The 13,396-nt window shown below is 48.9% G+C and overlaps 1 protein-coding gene across 1 annotated transcript in view; it reads left to right on the top strand.

Annotated features, from left to right (window-relative positions):
* Positions 1-13,396, top strand: part of atrn (attractin) — a 93,649-nt gene that overhangs the window by 47,397 nt on the left and 32,856 nt on the right. The window contains exons 23-25 of the mRNA XM_030355836.1: positions 2,973-3,051; positions 3,702-3,859; positions 12,037-12,098. Coding sequence (XP_030211696.1) covers positions 2,973-3,051; positions 3,702-3,859; positions 12,037-12,098 — 299 coding nt within the window. The remainder of the gene's footprint in view (positions 1-2,972; positions 3,052-3,701; positions 3,860-12,036; positions 12,099-13,396) is intronic.

The following is a 13,396-nucleotide window of genomic DNA, read 5'->3' as shown; positions in this document are numbered from 1 at the left end:
GAAACCCCCACCCCCCCCACACACACTCCTCCAACGCCGAGGATGGACTGCGCGGCGCTAGCTCTATTAGCATTAATGCCCGGGAAGAAATATTATAATGGAGGAAAAAAAACATAACGATTATGCTAATATAATAACGGTCACGCTTATGAAATTAGCCAGCGCATTAACTCCACCACCGGCTGCAACGGGTGTAACGAGTATGGAGCTCGTTATGACCTTAACGAGGTTACATAACGAGGAGACACTCAAAACAGCTGGCTCACGGAAGCAGAGGCGCACACAATCCCATAATACTGGAATACCGGCAGCAGACAGTTTCCAACTCACTGTTGGAAACTATGTTCAAACTTTACAAAAAATATTCTCTTTAGTTGTGTTCTTTCTTCTACCGGTATACGTTAAATTTTGCATATCCTGTTGTCCGAAGCCACAAACAAAGTGTGTTCGACCATGAAGGTACAACCTCACAGGTCCAAGAATCATGCAAGTACATAACCAGCATACTGCTTCAAGGGCTACATTATAAAAGAGGAGGAACTTATTAATATTAAATATAAATTCACAACATTGCACAACACCATGGCTGTGTTCGAAATCGTTCCCTATCACGGATATAGTGCACTATATAGGGTGCTCGCCATTTTGTAGTGGTGTTCGAATTCTCAGTGGTTAATTTCATGCACTATATAGTGCACTTAAAATACCCAAAATTTGAGTGTACATACGATGTACCCTACATGTTACTCCCGTATACCACAATGCAATGCGGTCGTGTTTTTCCGGAGTGGAAGAAGAAGCTGAATAACCGCGAAAACGAATACATTTAATGATGGAGTCTCGGGCTTCCGTTTAGAAATGTCAACAATTTATTTGTTGACATTTTATTTGGGAATTATTTGAGAATTTTTTAGAAATGTGAACAATTTAATTGGGATTTAACATAGAATATTTAACATTCAAAATTAATTAAAAAAAACTTGAACATGGAAATGTAACATTCAACATCAATACAAACTCCAGCTTTCCTCGTGAGTGCCCGGTTTGTTTACATGATGTGGGCGCATCTGTCTACGTCACACAAATTCCGTTTAGAAATGTTTAGCGTAGTGTCCGAATTCTCGTTTGTTCATTCCCTATATAGTGCACTATATCATGAACACTATGTAGGGAATAGTGAGTGAGTGTATAGGGAGCGATTTCGAACACAGCTCAGGTGTGTTGGTTTCATAAGAGCCATCATGCCAGGGGGTCCAACCTGACCTACGATGGACGAATCAGCAGACCAGTTGGTATGGTCCAATGTTGGTCCGGTCCAATCAGCAGTCACACCTGGTGGTAATAAAGAGACCTTTACTACCAGACACAGGAGTTGTCAGCACAAAGAAGGGAAAACGGCCCCTCCCATCTGGTACAAGGATTAAATTAAGGATCACTTACCCGCTGCAAATACTCCCGAAGCAGGACGTTAAAGTCTGCCGGAAATATCTAAACGGTGTTAAGAATGCATGAATACAAGAAGACCGGGCGCCGCGGCATCGACGTTAAAGGAAAGCTAAGCAGATACTCACGGAGGAAACGCTTAATTTTTACATTAAACATTCCCCTCCCTTAAATATTTTAAACCATAGTATTCAACTATTAAAAGCCATTGGAAGATAAGTTGAGTTATGTAATTAGTGGTTGCGCCCCTAGGTTAAAACTCGCTCAAGACCCGGCAGTGGGTTAAGAGAATAAAAAAACAATAATTTAATTAGCTGGCAGTCCTTTGTGAGCCACACTCGGTGTGGGCTACAGGCAATGGAGTAAGGTTCTGGAGACCACCAGAGAAATGCAAAGCCCCCCCTCAGATCCGCGGCGAGTTTGTCAATGTATTTATTTTCTTTGGGGGTCGGTTTTCCAGAAGGCGCTACAAGCACAACGGCTGCTAGCTGCTCGAACGCTCTCCGCTAACGGCATGGTAAAACTCCAGAGAGGGTGTATTTGATAGTCGGTCCGGTTCACAGCTATTTGCACTTTGAGTTGTAAACAGTGATAATGAATCATTTATAATTGCCTTCCTGCGATGATTTGACTGCCAATGAAGTGCACTTGCTAGCTTCAAACCAACTGCCTAATTAGCATTTCATTAATATTTAAAAGGGTGCCTCTCTCCGTTCAGCTGACAGAGAATGAATTATTTTGAAGAAAGTCATTAACAGAGTGTTGTGTTTCACTAACATTCAGCGATATCTTATCCAGCCACAATTAGCCGTCCGAATTTGCTTTAGCTCGTCAGTTGGGCTTTTTTCGGCTGGCTTTTTTGGCGGCTCTGCTAAGCCGGTGTGTGGTATTTACAGCAGAATTAGTTCCACTCTTTGGGCCACGCTCAAATTCACATTTTCCCCTGTCTTTTTTTTTTGTGTTGGACTGGCTTACTTCAAGATGATACATGTCGACAACAAACAACAAAAGCTCTGGAGCAGTTGCTTCTTAAGCCGCCGGTGCTGGCACGCTATAAATCCCCAGCTTCGCTTTTTAAATTATATATTTAAAACTTTCATCTCAGTTAGGTGCCTTTTCTAATGGGTTGTCATGGAGACAGTCGGAGAGATGGCTCTCGGTCTAGATCCCTCTCTAGTGTCTTATGAGCCAGGGGGCCCAACCTGTTGGTCTGAGGGGCCCAAGGCTACAGATGGGCTTCAGGAGTTCAGCAGTCTTCTTTAGAGCTAGTGCTCACCAGATATCCACCGTATCTTGAATTGATGTTGACCATCATTAGTTTATTAAACATTAGCACTGATACACCTCAACATATACAACAAGGTGGGCGTGAGGATGAAGGTTAGTGGGCTGGAGGGATTTGGCTCTAAAATGTCATAGTCCAAAATAACATGACAACAAAACAATCTCAGCCAACTGCTGAGTCAATGTGATGGTGATGATGATGATGATGATCATGATGATGATGCCCGACCTTCTCCTTCCATCAGCCGAACCGCGACCTGGACATGTTCATCAACGCTTCCAAGAACTTCAACCTGAACATCACCTGGGCCACCAGCTTCACAGGTGAGGCAGTCCCAGGTCCCCCCCACATGGCCAGGCAGTTAGAGAGTCGTTTAAAGATAGCGCCGCAATTCAGCCGTCTTCTTAACACGGAAAGGCAATTTATTTGACCTGGAATTCTAATTTAACTTCTGAAAGCGAAAAAGGTTTTGGTAATTTGGTCACCAACTTCCTTTCCTTTCTTTTGCCTTCCCTCTACTCCCTCCATCCTCATGCCTCTTTCCTCCTCCTCCTCCTACCTCTTCCCTTTCCTCACTCCTCCTTCCTCCTCCCTCCTCTCTCTCCTCTTCCTCTCTTTCCTCCTCCTCTTCCTCTTTCCTCCTCCTCTTTTACCTCCTCCTCTCTTTCCTCCTCCTCTCTTTCCTCCTCCTCCTTCTCTCTCTCTCCTCTTCCTCCCTTTCACCCTCCCTCTCTTTCCTCCTCCTCTTCCTCCCTTTCCCCCTCCACTCTTTCCTCCTCCTCCTCTCTTTCTTCCTCCTCCCTTTCCTCCTCCTTCTCTCTTTCCTCCTCCCTCCTCCTCCTCCTCCTCCTCCTCCTCCTCCTCTCTTTCCTCCTCCTCCTCCTCTCTTCCCTCCTCCTCCTCCTCCTCCTCCTCCTCCTCCTCCTCCTCCTCTCTTTCCTCTTCCTCCTCCTCTCCCCCCCCCCCCCCCCAGCTGGGACCCAGAGTGGGGAGGAGATCCCCATCGTCAACCGGATCAACATCAAGGAGTTCAAGGAGAGCTTCTCCAACGAGAACTTTGACTTCCGCAACAACCCCAACATCACCTTCTTCGTCTACGTCACCAACTTCACCTGGCCCATCAAGATACAGGTGAGCGCCAGCTCCAAGTCCCCAGAAAATCACTCTGGTCCCCCCGGAGGGTCAAAGGTCAACTCACTGTGGACCTGGAGAAGACCGAGGGTCTAATGCGTTTTACCGTCAGAGGTCAAAGGTTAACTCACTGTTGACCACGGTTGGGTTTCTCTTGGTGCCTCACGATTAGACTAGATTCCGACTATGAGGTCAACGATTCGAATCTAAAACGATTATCGATGCATCTCGATGCAACAATTTTATGTATATTTCCATGCATGATTTTCAAAGAAAGATATACACACATCTGAGTGTGCTAATCACTTCCTACTTTTGTGATGATCATTAAAGACATCAACAGATGAACTAACTTATCTAATATTTATTAGAGAAAAAGCTTTTGTCACAAATATGACTTTCTATGACCAATACAATAATCAATGCAGCTTGCATTACAACACAATATGGAAGTATGTAAAAAATAGGGTTCAGTTTTCTTTTCTTTGTCATTAAAGAAAAAGCTGCACATGAACTCTGAGTTCTTGTGTCTGGCTGTGAGTTTGTGTGCATGCTATGCGTAGGCTAAATCGCAATCATGTTAAGACAAATCTGATTGGCCAATACACACTGAAGATAAATTAAATAATTTTAAAATGACAAAAATTATCCCTCTCGGGCGAACAGAATGTTGAAGCAGGCGAACAAATCAAAATAAAAAGGATAACAAAAAACATTGCATTTGACCACCAGAGGTTAACATTTTGTTCACCTCACAAAGGTCAAAGGTTAATCCCACGGTGGACCTTAAGATGGTTAAGAGGCATTTTCTCGAAGGTGAAACCGTTTTGGACCACCAGAGGTCAAAGGTCAACGTCGCCATTCAATAAGTGGAATACCCAACTCCAGGTTCTAACTCGGCAACATAGGAAGTGCGTTCTCTTCCGTCGACACGGCCCGCCCCCCCCACATGGTAACATGAGCTGCAGGGGCTCCACACCCAGTAGCCTCAGACGATGCACGGCTATAAGGCTGCGCTGCCTCTATAGCTGAGCTGTCTCAGAGGCTGAGCAGCCTCAGAGCCAGCACTGCCTCAGAGCCAGCTCAGCGGCCGGGCTGAGAACAATCGATGGTGGGGTCGATGTCTGGCTCCACGCTGAGCTAAGTGCTGCAGAATCCAGCGGATGTGTTCCCCTCGCTGTGTTATTCATCATTTGATTCACAGGTTTTCCCCCTTCGCTCGGTCGTTTGTTCGCTCCGAGTTTTTTTCTCTCTCCGCGTCAAATACTTTGCGTTCAAAGTGTGTTCTTTGTGGCCGGTATCGCACTCCCGGCCTGGTACGCCGTCGCGTGAGGTGCGACGCGGCATGTTCGGTGGCCGTGACGTGTGTATGTCTGTGTGTTCTTGTGTGTGTAATCGCCGTGGTGACCAGCAGAGCAGCGATTGTTTACCGCGGCGACGAGATGAATGGTGAAACTGAAGGTGAACCGTCGCAGCCGGTCAGAGGGGTTTAGCCACGCCCACGCCCAAACACACACGCACGCAGCTCAACACACACAAGCATGGCAACATGCACCAACACACATGCATTTGGACATACCTGCACACACACACACACACACACATGCACTGCACACCAACACACACACATGCACCAACACACCCACACACACACATATCATGACACACGTGCGCGCATGCACACAGACGCACACATGCCACACACAACCATGCAGCAACATGCACTCAGACATACCTACACACACACGCACACACACGCTAAAGGGCAGGTTGGACAGCGAGGAGACTCCATGCCCACCGGAGGTATTCCGTGGCCCCGCTCCCCGGGCAGGAAGCGGGGCCTCCCAGGGTTCTGGGGGCCGGGTTCTGGGCCAGGAGTCCTGAATGGACCTTTAGAAATGTGCTGCCTGTTTACACCGTCCAACCACAGCCTACCCTGTGTGTGTGTGTGTGTGTGTGAGTGTGTGTGTGTGTGTGTGTGTGTGTGTGTGTGTGTGTGTGTGTGTGTGTGTGTGTGTGTGTGTGTGTGTGTGTGTGTGTGTGTGTGTGTGTGTGTGTGTGTGTGTGTGTGTGTGCACGCAAAGGTATGAGGCTGTGTGTGTAGGTTTATGTAAGAGTTGGTATGTGTGTGTGTGTTGGAGAGTATGCTCGAGTGAGTCTCTCTAGCCTCACGTCTCTGCGTCATGTCTGGCGGTATTGGGAAGCGTTGGCTATTGGTAATTGCTACATTAGCATACGAAATGGATTCCCTCCAAGGTAAGTGGGTGCAGAGATTAGCAATGCCACATAGTTTAGCGTTAGCATCAGTCCCGCTGTCTCAGTTTATCAGGGGAGGGTTTAGCTGTCGCCGTCTCTGTCTCTCGGGGTCTCTCTGTGTCTTTCTCACTCCGTCTCTCTCTCTCTCTCTCTCTCTCTCTCTCTCTCTCTCTCTCTCTCTCTCTCTCTCTCTCTCTCTCTCTCTGTCTCTGTCTCTGTCTCTCTGTCACTGTCTCTCTATCACTCCGTCACTCTGTCACTCTCTCTCTCTGTCACTCTGTCAATCTCTTTCTGTCTCAATCTCTCTGTCTGGCAACATTCTCGATCTGTGTTTTGTGTCTTCTTGGTCTGTCCCGCCCTTCTTTGCCTGTATTTCAGTTCCCTTCTGTTCGGTTCTGTTCTGTAGTTCGGTTCCCCCCCGTGGTTCCTGGCCCTGGGTTCTGGAACGTTCTGACCCAGCCAGACTGGGGAGGCTTGACGTCTTGATAGTATAAACACCGCAGATAGCCTCCGTCTGGTGGACACAATCTTGGGTGTCTGTGGCAGCCCCCGGTACCACTGCTACCCACAATCCCCCTCCTCCCCTCCCTCACTCCGCTTTCCAGAAACAAACTGCGTGTGTTGGGCTGGGAATATTTGTAACCGACGTTTAGATCGTTTCCCAGCATGACAGGCAGCTAGAAATACAGATATAGATACTGTAGACAGAAAGACAGATACTGTAGACGGACTGAAAGACGGCTACTGTAGACAGAAAGACAGATACTGTAGACGGACTGAAAGACGGCTACTGTAGACAGAAAGACAGATACTGTAGACGGACTGAAAGACTGATACTGTAGACGGACTGAAAGACAGCTACTGTAGACAGAAAGACGGCTACTGTAGACAGAAAGACGGCTATACTGTAGACAGAAAGATGGCTACTGTAGACAGAAAGACGGCTTCTGTAGACAGAAAGACGGATACTGTAGACAGAAAGACAGCTACTGTAGACAGAGACAGATACTGAAGACAGATACTGTAGACAGAAAGACAGCTACTGTAGACAGAAAGACAGATACTGTAGACAGAGACAGATACTGAAGACAGTTACTGTAGACAGACTGAAATACGGCTACTGTAGACAGAAAGACGACTACTGTAGACACAGATGGCTACTGTAGAAAGACAGAACTATAGCAACTAATCAGACAGACAAACTTAACAGACGGACAGACTGTAATCAGACAGACTAATCAGACAGACAGACAGTAGACATAAAGACAGACAGACACACTGTCACCAGACAGTGGTAGAAGCGGGACGCTGCTAGAAGGGGTACCTCCAGACCCTCCCCTGCCCCTCTTCCCCCAGCGAGGAGGGCCCTGGGTAGGCATGTTCCCCCCCCCCAGGCCCAGCCTTCCTCCAGGCTGCTGCTGCCGCGGGCGACTCACTTCCTGCCCTCCTCATGGAGCCCTGCCGTGTCTCGCCAGGTACCGTTCCCCGCGCCGCTCGCACCCGGTGTCTCTCGCCCGCTCGCTCTCCCTCCGTCTGCGGCTCTTGCTGCACTTTTTCTTTGCGACTTTCTTTGTAACATTTTCTGTGACTTGTGCTTTTACTGATCTTGACGTTTCTCGGTGTGTGTGTGTGTGTACGTGTGGTTGGGTGTGTGTGTGTGTGTGTGTATGTATGTATGTACGTGTGGATGGGTGTGTGTGTGTGTGTGCACGCATACTTACTGCTTTTTAGCGTGGACATATGTTGCCCTTGGTGGCTTGTGTGTGTGGGTGTGTGTGTGTGGGAGTGTGTGTGTGTGCACTGGTAGGTGTTATGTCCTTCACATCGAGGGAGAGTGAGGGAGAGGGCAAAATGGAATGTTAAGTTGAAACACATGCGGCATTGAATTTGTGTGTATGTGTGTCTCTCTCGCTCTCTCGCTCTATGTCTCGGTCTCTCTCTCTCGCTCTATGTCTCGGCCTCTCTCTCTCTCTCGCTCTATGTCTCGGTCTCCCTCTCTCGCTCTATGTCTCGGTCTCTCTCTCTCGCTCTATGTCTCGGTCTCGCTCTCTCGCTCTATGTCTCGCTCTCTCGCTCTATGTCTCGCTCTCGCTCTATGTCTCGGTCTCTCTCTCGCCCTATGTCTCGGTCTCTCTCTCGCTCTATGTCTCGGTCTCTCTCTCGCTCTATGTCTCGGTCTCTCTCTCGCTCTATGTCTCGGTCTCTCTCTCTCTCTCACTCTATGTCTCGGTCTCTCTCTCTCTCTCGCTCTGTCTCTCTCTCTCTCTCGCTCTATGTCTCGGTCTCTCTCTCGCTCTATGTCTCGGTCTCTCTCTCTCTCTCGCTCAGAGTCTCGGTCCCTCTCTGTCTCTCTGTCTCGGTCTCTTTCTCTCGGTCTCTCGCTCTGTCTCGGTCTCTCGGGCTTTCAGTGTGCAATGTTTTTCTCTCCTCTTGTCTTCCACTGGGTTCATGTCCGTGTGTCAGATGATAACCCCCCCCCTCCCCCGGCCGTTGTCCCGGGGGTTTCATGATCTACTCAGAACCGACCGGACTTCCCGACGGACATTCCTGCTGACAAAAAATACATGACAAGTCATATGAGAACTTTCAGGAAGCTAGCCTCGCACTTTTCTGCACATCCACACTCGAACACCGCACTCGCATGCAGGCACACACATACACCATGCGTGCGCGCACGCACACACACACAACACACTCCCACGCAGGCACGCACACCACAAGCATACATAACACGCACCCGCACACACAAACACAAGCGTACACTAAATATGTCACATTCTTCAGGTGAGCCCTTCGTCACCTTCCTCATCATCATCCTATTTATTTTTCTCCTCATCTTTCTCCTCCAATGTTTTAAGCTAGTCGCTCACACGCATGCACACACTCTCACACATACACACCCCCATGCAGCACGAGAGAACGCAATACACAAAGACGCGGACATGCTCAGTCACACATACTCACACAAACCCCTGACGCACATAAACTCAGTCAGACACGCACTGTTGAAGCTGTGCTCATAGATCACAGTGCTGTCCTTGGGTTTTTGTTGGGTTCGGACATTTTGAACCTCTGAGGACGAATGCAGCCGTTGAACTAAATGAAAAGAAGAACTAACAGCTGGTTGTCATGGTTGCTTCTCTAATTTAGCTAGGATGACCTTAGTTTTATTCCAAATAAGTGTGTTGGAAACAGTGCTAGGTTGTCTGTTATTGCTAGGAAATCAGTTTGTCTCCTAAGAAAGGCAAAGGGATCAAATATCAGCGATGGCGTCCGACAGATATAATCTAATCTGATCCGTTAAGGTTGCCGTTCTCATCTGAACTCAACATGTCCTTTAAGGACTTCGACCAGGATAGGTTATCCTTCCGTGACGCCTGAAGTCGTAGCTTTACAGCTCGTCATGAAGATGGGCCATAGCTCTTAAACTGAGAAACCAGGATTTGTTTGACTGTGTATGCGATTCAGTTGTTGAGTAAATAAGTATTCCTAACTAATGGCAATCGAGATGGCCGCCCGCCGGTCGTGAAATTCCCGTAGTGTTAAAAATAATTTAGAAGGTTGTTTTCCTCTCTGATGAGGAGAAGATACCGCCTCCAACATGTTTTGTAATGAAGCGTAAATTCCAGACTAATTACGCTGACGAGTTGCGACGTCGCAACAAATGTCTGCTAATCTCCCGGAGATAAGATCGACTGCCTAATTCAATCTCACAGCGTGGGCTTAGCAGGCGGAGCTAGCGCGATGCTAGGTAGCAATCCGTGCGTTCTGCGTGTCGATCTGTCCGCAGAGTGAAGCGGTTCCGGTGTGACCAACACTGATTTCAGGGAATATTAACTTAACTTCACTTACTCAATGAAAGCCTTGTAAGTGCTTTTCCCCCAAACCAATTTTCTGTGACATTGACATTAAGATGGTATTTGCCGGGAAAAACCGGAAAGATAAATGTGATAAATTGACGGGCGCTTTGTAAAGGTTTGCTTTCATCTCTCATAAAAACAACTGCACTGTAATTTGTGTCCTTGGCGAACGACGACAGAGTCTGGGGCCACTGCGAGCTGCGCACGTGTCCGCCTGCACCATACCGTGCACGCTTTCATCACAGTCCATAACCATTGCGATGCATGTCCCGCCCGGGAATGCCAGACCGACTCGGCGGCGGCGGCGGCGGCACGCGCGTTCAACATCACGCACCACGCACACGCATTCCTGCTCCGCCGGCCAGCATTCCCAGTCCGACCAATCACGCGGCGCCAACGCTGTTGCCTTTTTATCCTGCCCTCGTTCTCATTTCATTTAATTTCTCCTTCACATTCATGGGCAGAGCTACTACTACTACGTCAGCCCTCCACCTCGTCGTGGTGAACGAGGCTATGGCACGCCAACCAGCTTCCCTGCACAACGTCATTCATGGCGCGCCATTTTACTATTATTTATTTATTCGTCTTTTTTGTTGTTTTAATGGTGTGGCTGTACACGGGAAGTGATGTGATCTGAACTCTAGCCCAATGACAATGGCTGCCCGGCCATAGAGGGCGTGGTCACATGGGAACAGAGAGTCAAACAAGAACGTTCTGACAACAGTCGTTTTGGGTCCCCCCCCTCCATCAGGTGTGACGTTATTTCACACAGTGTAACTCGATATTGACGTCAAACAGAACCAAAGGTCTCGTTTGTTTGCGTTTGTTCCATCTCCTCGCCCTGCTTCGGTTCAGGATTCCAGCGCTTGTTTGTGGGAGCCTGTACGCCGAGCGTGTACACCGAGCTAAAGCTAATATGCCAACGCTCAAACCCTCTCAGGGAGAATTGGGGCGACCGACCATAACAGTGTTAGCGCTCGCTCTCTCCCCGCTTAGCCAACGTGGCCGTCAGCCCAGTGACTGGACCGGACTAGTTCCAACCATTAAGACCATCACGCATCTGCTGCATCTGTTCACCAGTGTTTGGCCAGTCCCAAGCTGATGACCTCATCATCGTGTTTAGGGTCTCTCTCTCTGTCTCTCTGTCTCTCTGTCTCTCTGTCTCTCTGTCTGTGTGTGTGTGTGAGACGGTAAGCGACCTGGTCCTCGTGTGTTTGTGCGCGTGCTTGTTATTATGTTGCTGGATGGGGACCGCAGTACCCCAGAGTCACCAGGGAGGGGCTCTGTTGCACCACACACAAACCTCCTTGGTTTGTTCAGGGTGGAGGAGGTGGTGGACGAGGTGATAGAGGAGGAGGAGGTGGTGGTGGTCTGGGTTCTGGCATTGTTACCCCTGGCAACCTTGATTAAGAAGGGACGTCGTTAGTACAATTGCTCTCGAGATGATTACGCGGCAAATACTTCTGCCCACGAGTGCAAGAGAACAAGGTCTGGCCCCTGATTGGTTGACTTCTCCACGGAGCTGCTCGCTCCAAACGCAGCTTGGAGAAGCAGACCTCGGTCTGTAATTCTCCTCCTCTCTCGACCCACGCCCTCCCCCTCCTCCTACCTATCTAACCTCTCTCTCTCCCTCTCTGTAATCCATGTGCTGACTCCGTTGAGTTAACTGATTTAAAGTCCTCATAAAGTTGGCAAAACATAACGTGCAGCAAACCTCAACAGCAGCACTATCGCTGTGTGTGTGTGTGTGTGTGTGTGTGTGTGTGTGTGTGTGTGTGTGTGTGTGTGTGTGTGTGTGTGTGTGTGTGTGTGTGTGTGTGTGTGTGTGTGTGTGTGTGTGTGTGTGTGTGTGTGTGTGTGTGGACCCACCACCCATCTTGTCTGAGCCTCAAGGTCACCTGCGGTCCTCAGTTCGCTTCATGACAGCCGAGGTGTGAGTTCAAGGTATACTAACGCTCTCCTCTGTTGTCTCTGTCTCTTTCTCTCTCTCTCTGTCTCTCCCCCTCTCTGTGTCTCTCTCCCTCCCTCCCTCTCTCTGTGTCTCTCTCCCTCTCTCTGCAGATTGCCTTTTCGCAGCACAGTAACTTCATGGACCTGGTGCAGTTCTTTGTCACATTCTTCAGGTGAGCCCTTCCTCATCTTGCCACTCCTCTTCCTCCGTATCCTCCAATGTTATAAGCACGTGACACGCACGCACGCACGCACGCACGCACGCACGCACGCACGCACGCACGCACGTCAGCATTTTACCTGCAGGGGTTAGCCTTCTAAGCCTCGTGTGACGTACGTCTGTGTGTGCACGGTGTGTGCGTGCGTCACATTGCAGGAAGTGATCCCTCGAAGCCGAAACACACACCCCTCCCAACTCCCCCTCTGGGCCTCTCCCCACGGGTATGAATAAAGCAACCTTGACCTTGACCTCGCTCTCATTCCTATATATCTATCTTACTTCCTTCCTTTCGCCTTGATTTCAGGATTCCTTTATCCCTCTCCTCTCCACCTGGACCCACTCCAGTCCCTCTTTCTTCTTCTTTTATTCCCTCCCTCCATCCTTCTATCTTCCATCCCCTCACTCTCTTTCTGACATCTGTCTATTCCTCTTCCCCTTCTGCCTCAGAAGGAGGCGGTCCAGTTATGAGTAGATGGCTGTGGTCCAGTTATAAGCAGCTAGCTGTGGTCCAGTTTTATATAGCTAACTTTTATATTTTGTTATACGTCCAGTTATAAGTAGACAGCTGTGGTCCAGTTATTTATTTATAGCTGTTTTCCACTTATATGTACCGTAGATGGCTGTGGTCCAGGTATACATGTATAGCAGTTGTCCAGCTATAGGTAGATAGCTGTGGTCCAGTTATACATGTATAGCTGTTGTCCAGCTATAGGTAGATAGCTGTGGTCCAGTTATACATGTATAGCTGTTGTCCAGCTATAGGTAGATAGCTGTGGTCCAGTTATACATGTATAGCTGTTGTCCAGCTATAGGTAGATTGCTGTGGTCCAGTTACATGTGTATAGCTGTTGTCCTGTTAGGGGAAGCTGGCCGCTCGGCGTGTTCCTGCCGGTCGACGGGTGTTGCACGGCCCCGGGCGATGGCCTGGGGGGCGTGCAGGGAGATGCTCATTAACGTTAAAGGACTCTCTCTCTCTCTCTCGCTCGCTCGCTCGCTCTCGCTCTCGCTCTCGCTCTCTCTCTCTTTCCCCCCCCCCTCATCCCGGGGGGAGGTATCCTCCAGCACCAGGTGTAGCTCTCCTCAGCGTTCGAATGAACCTGAGTCATTCGCTGAACCCACGAGTCGGCGTTGCCATGCCGACTCGAGCAGACTCTCCTCTCTGTACGCAACCTGTTTTGTTTTTCTGAGCTAGACGTCATACCCACGGTCGGTCGGTGAATTTGCAAAATAATTCCAGAAATGACGGCGAAC

This window comes from Gadus morhua, chromosome 5 (genome assembly GCF_902167405.1).
Source record: "Gadus morhua chromosome 5, gadMor3.0, whole genome shotgun sequence".
Taxonomy (NCBI): Eukaryota; Metazoa; Chordata; class Actinopteri; order Gadiformes; family Gadidae; genus Gadus; species Gadus morhua.
The sequence above is the reverse complement of the archived record's forward strand: the minus strand, read 5'-3'. Positions and strand labels throughout refer to the sequence as shown.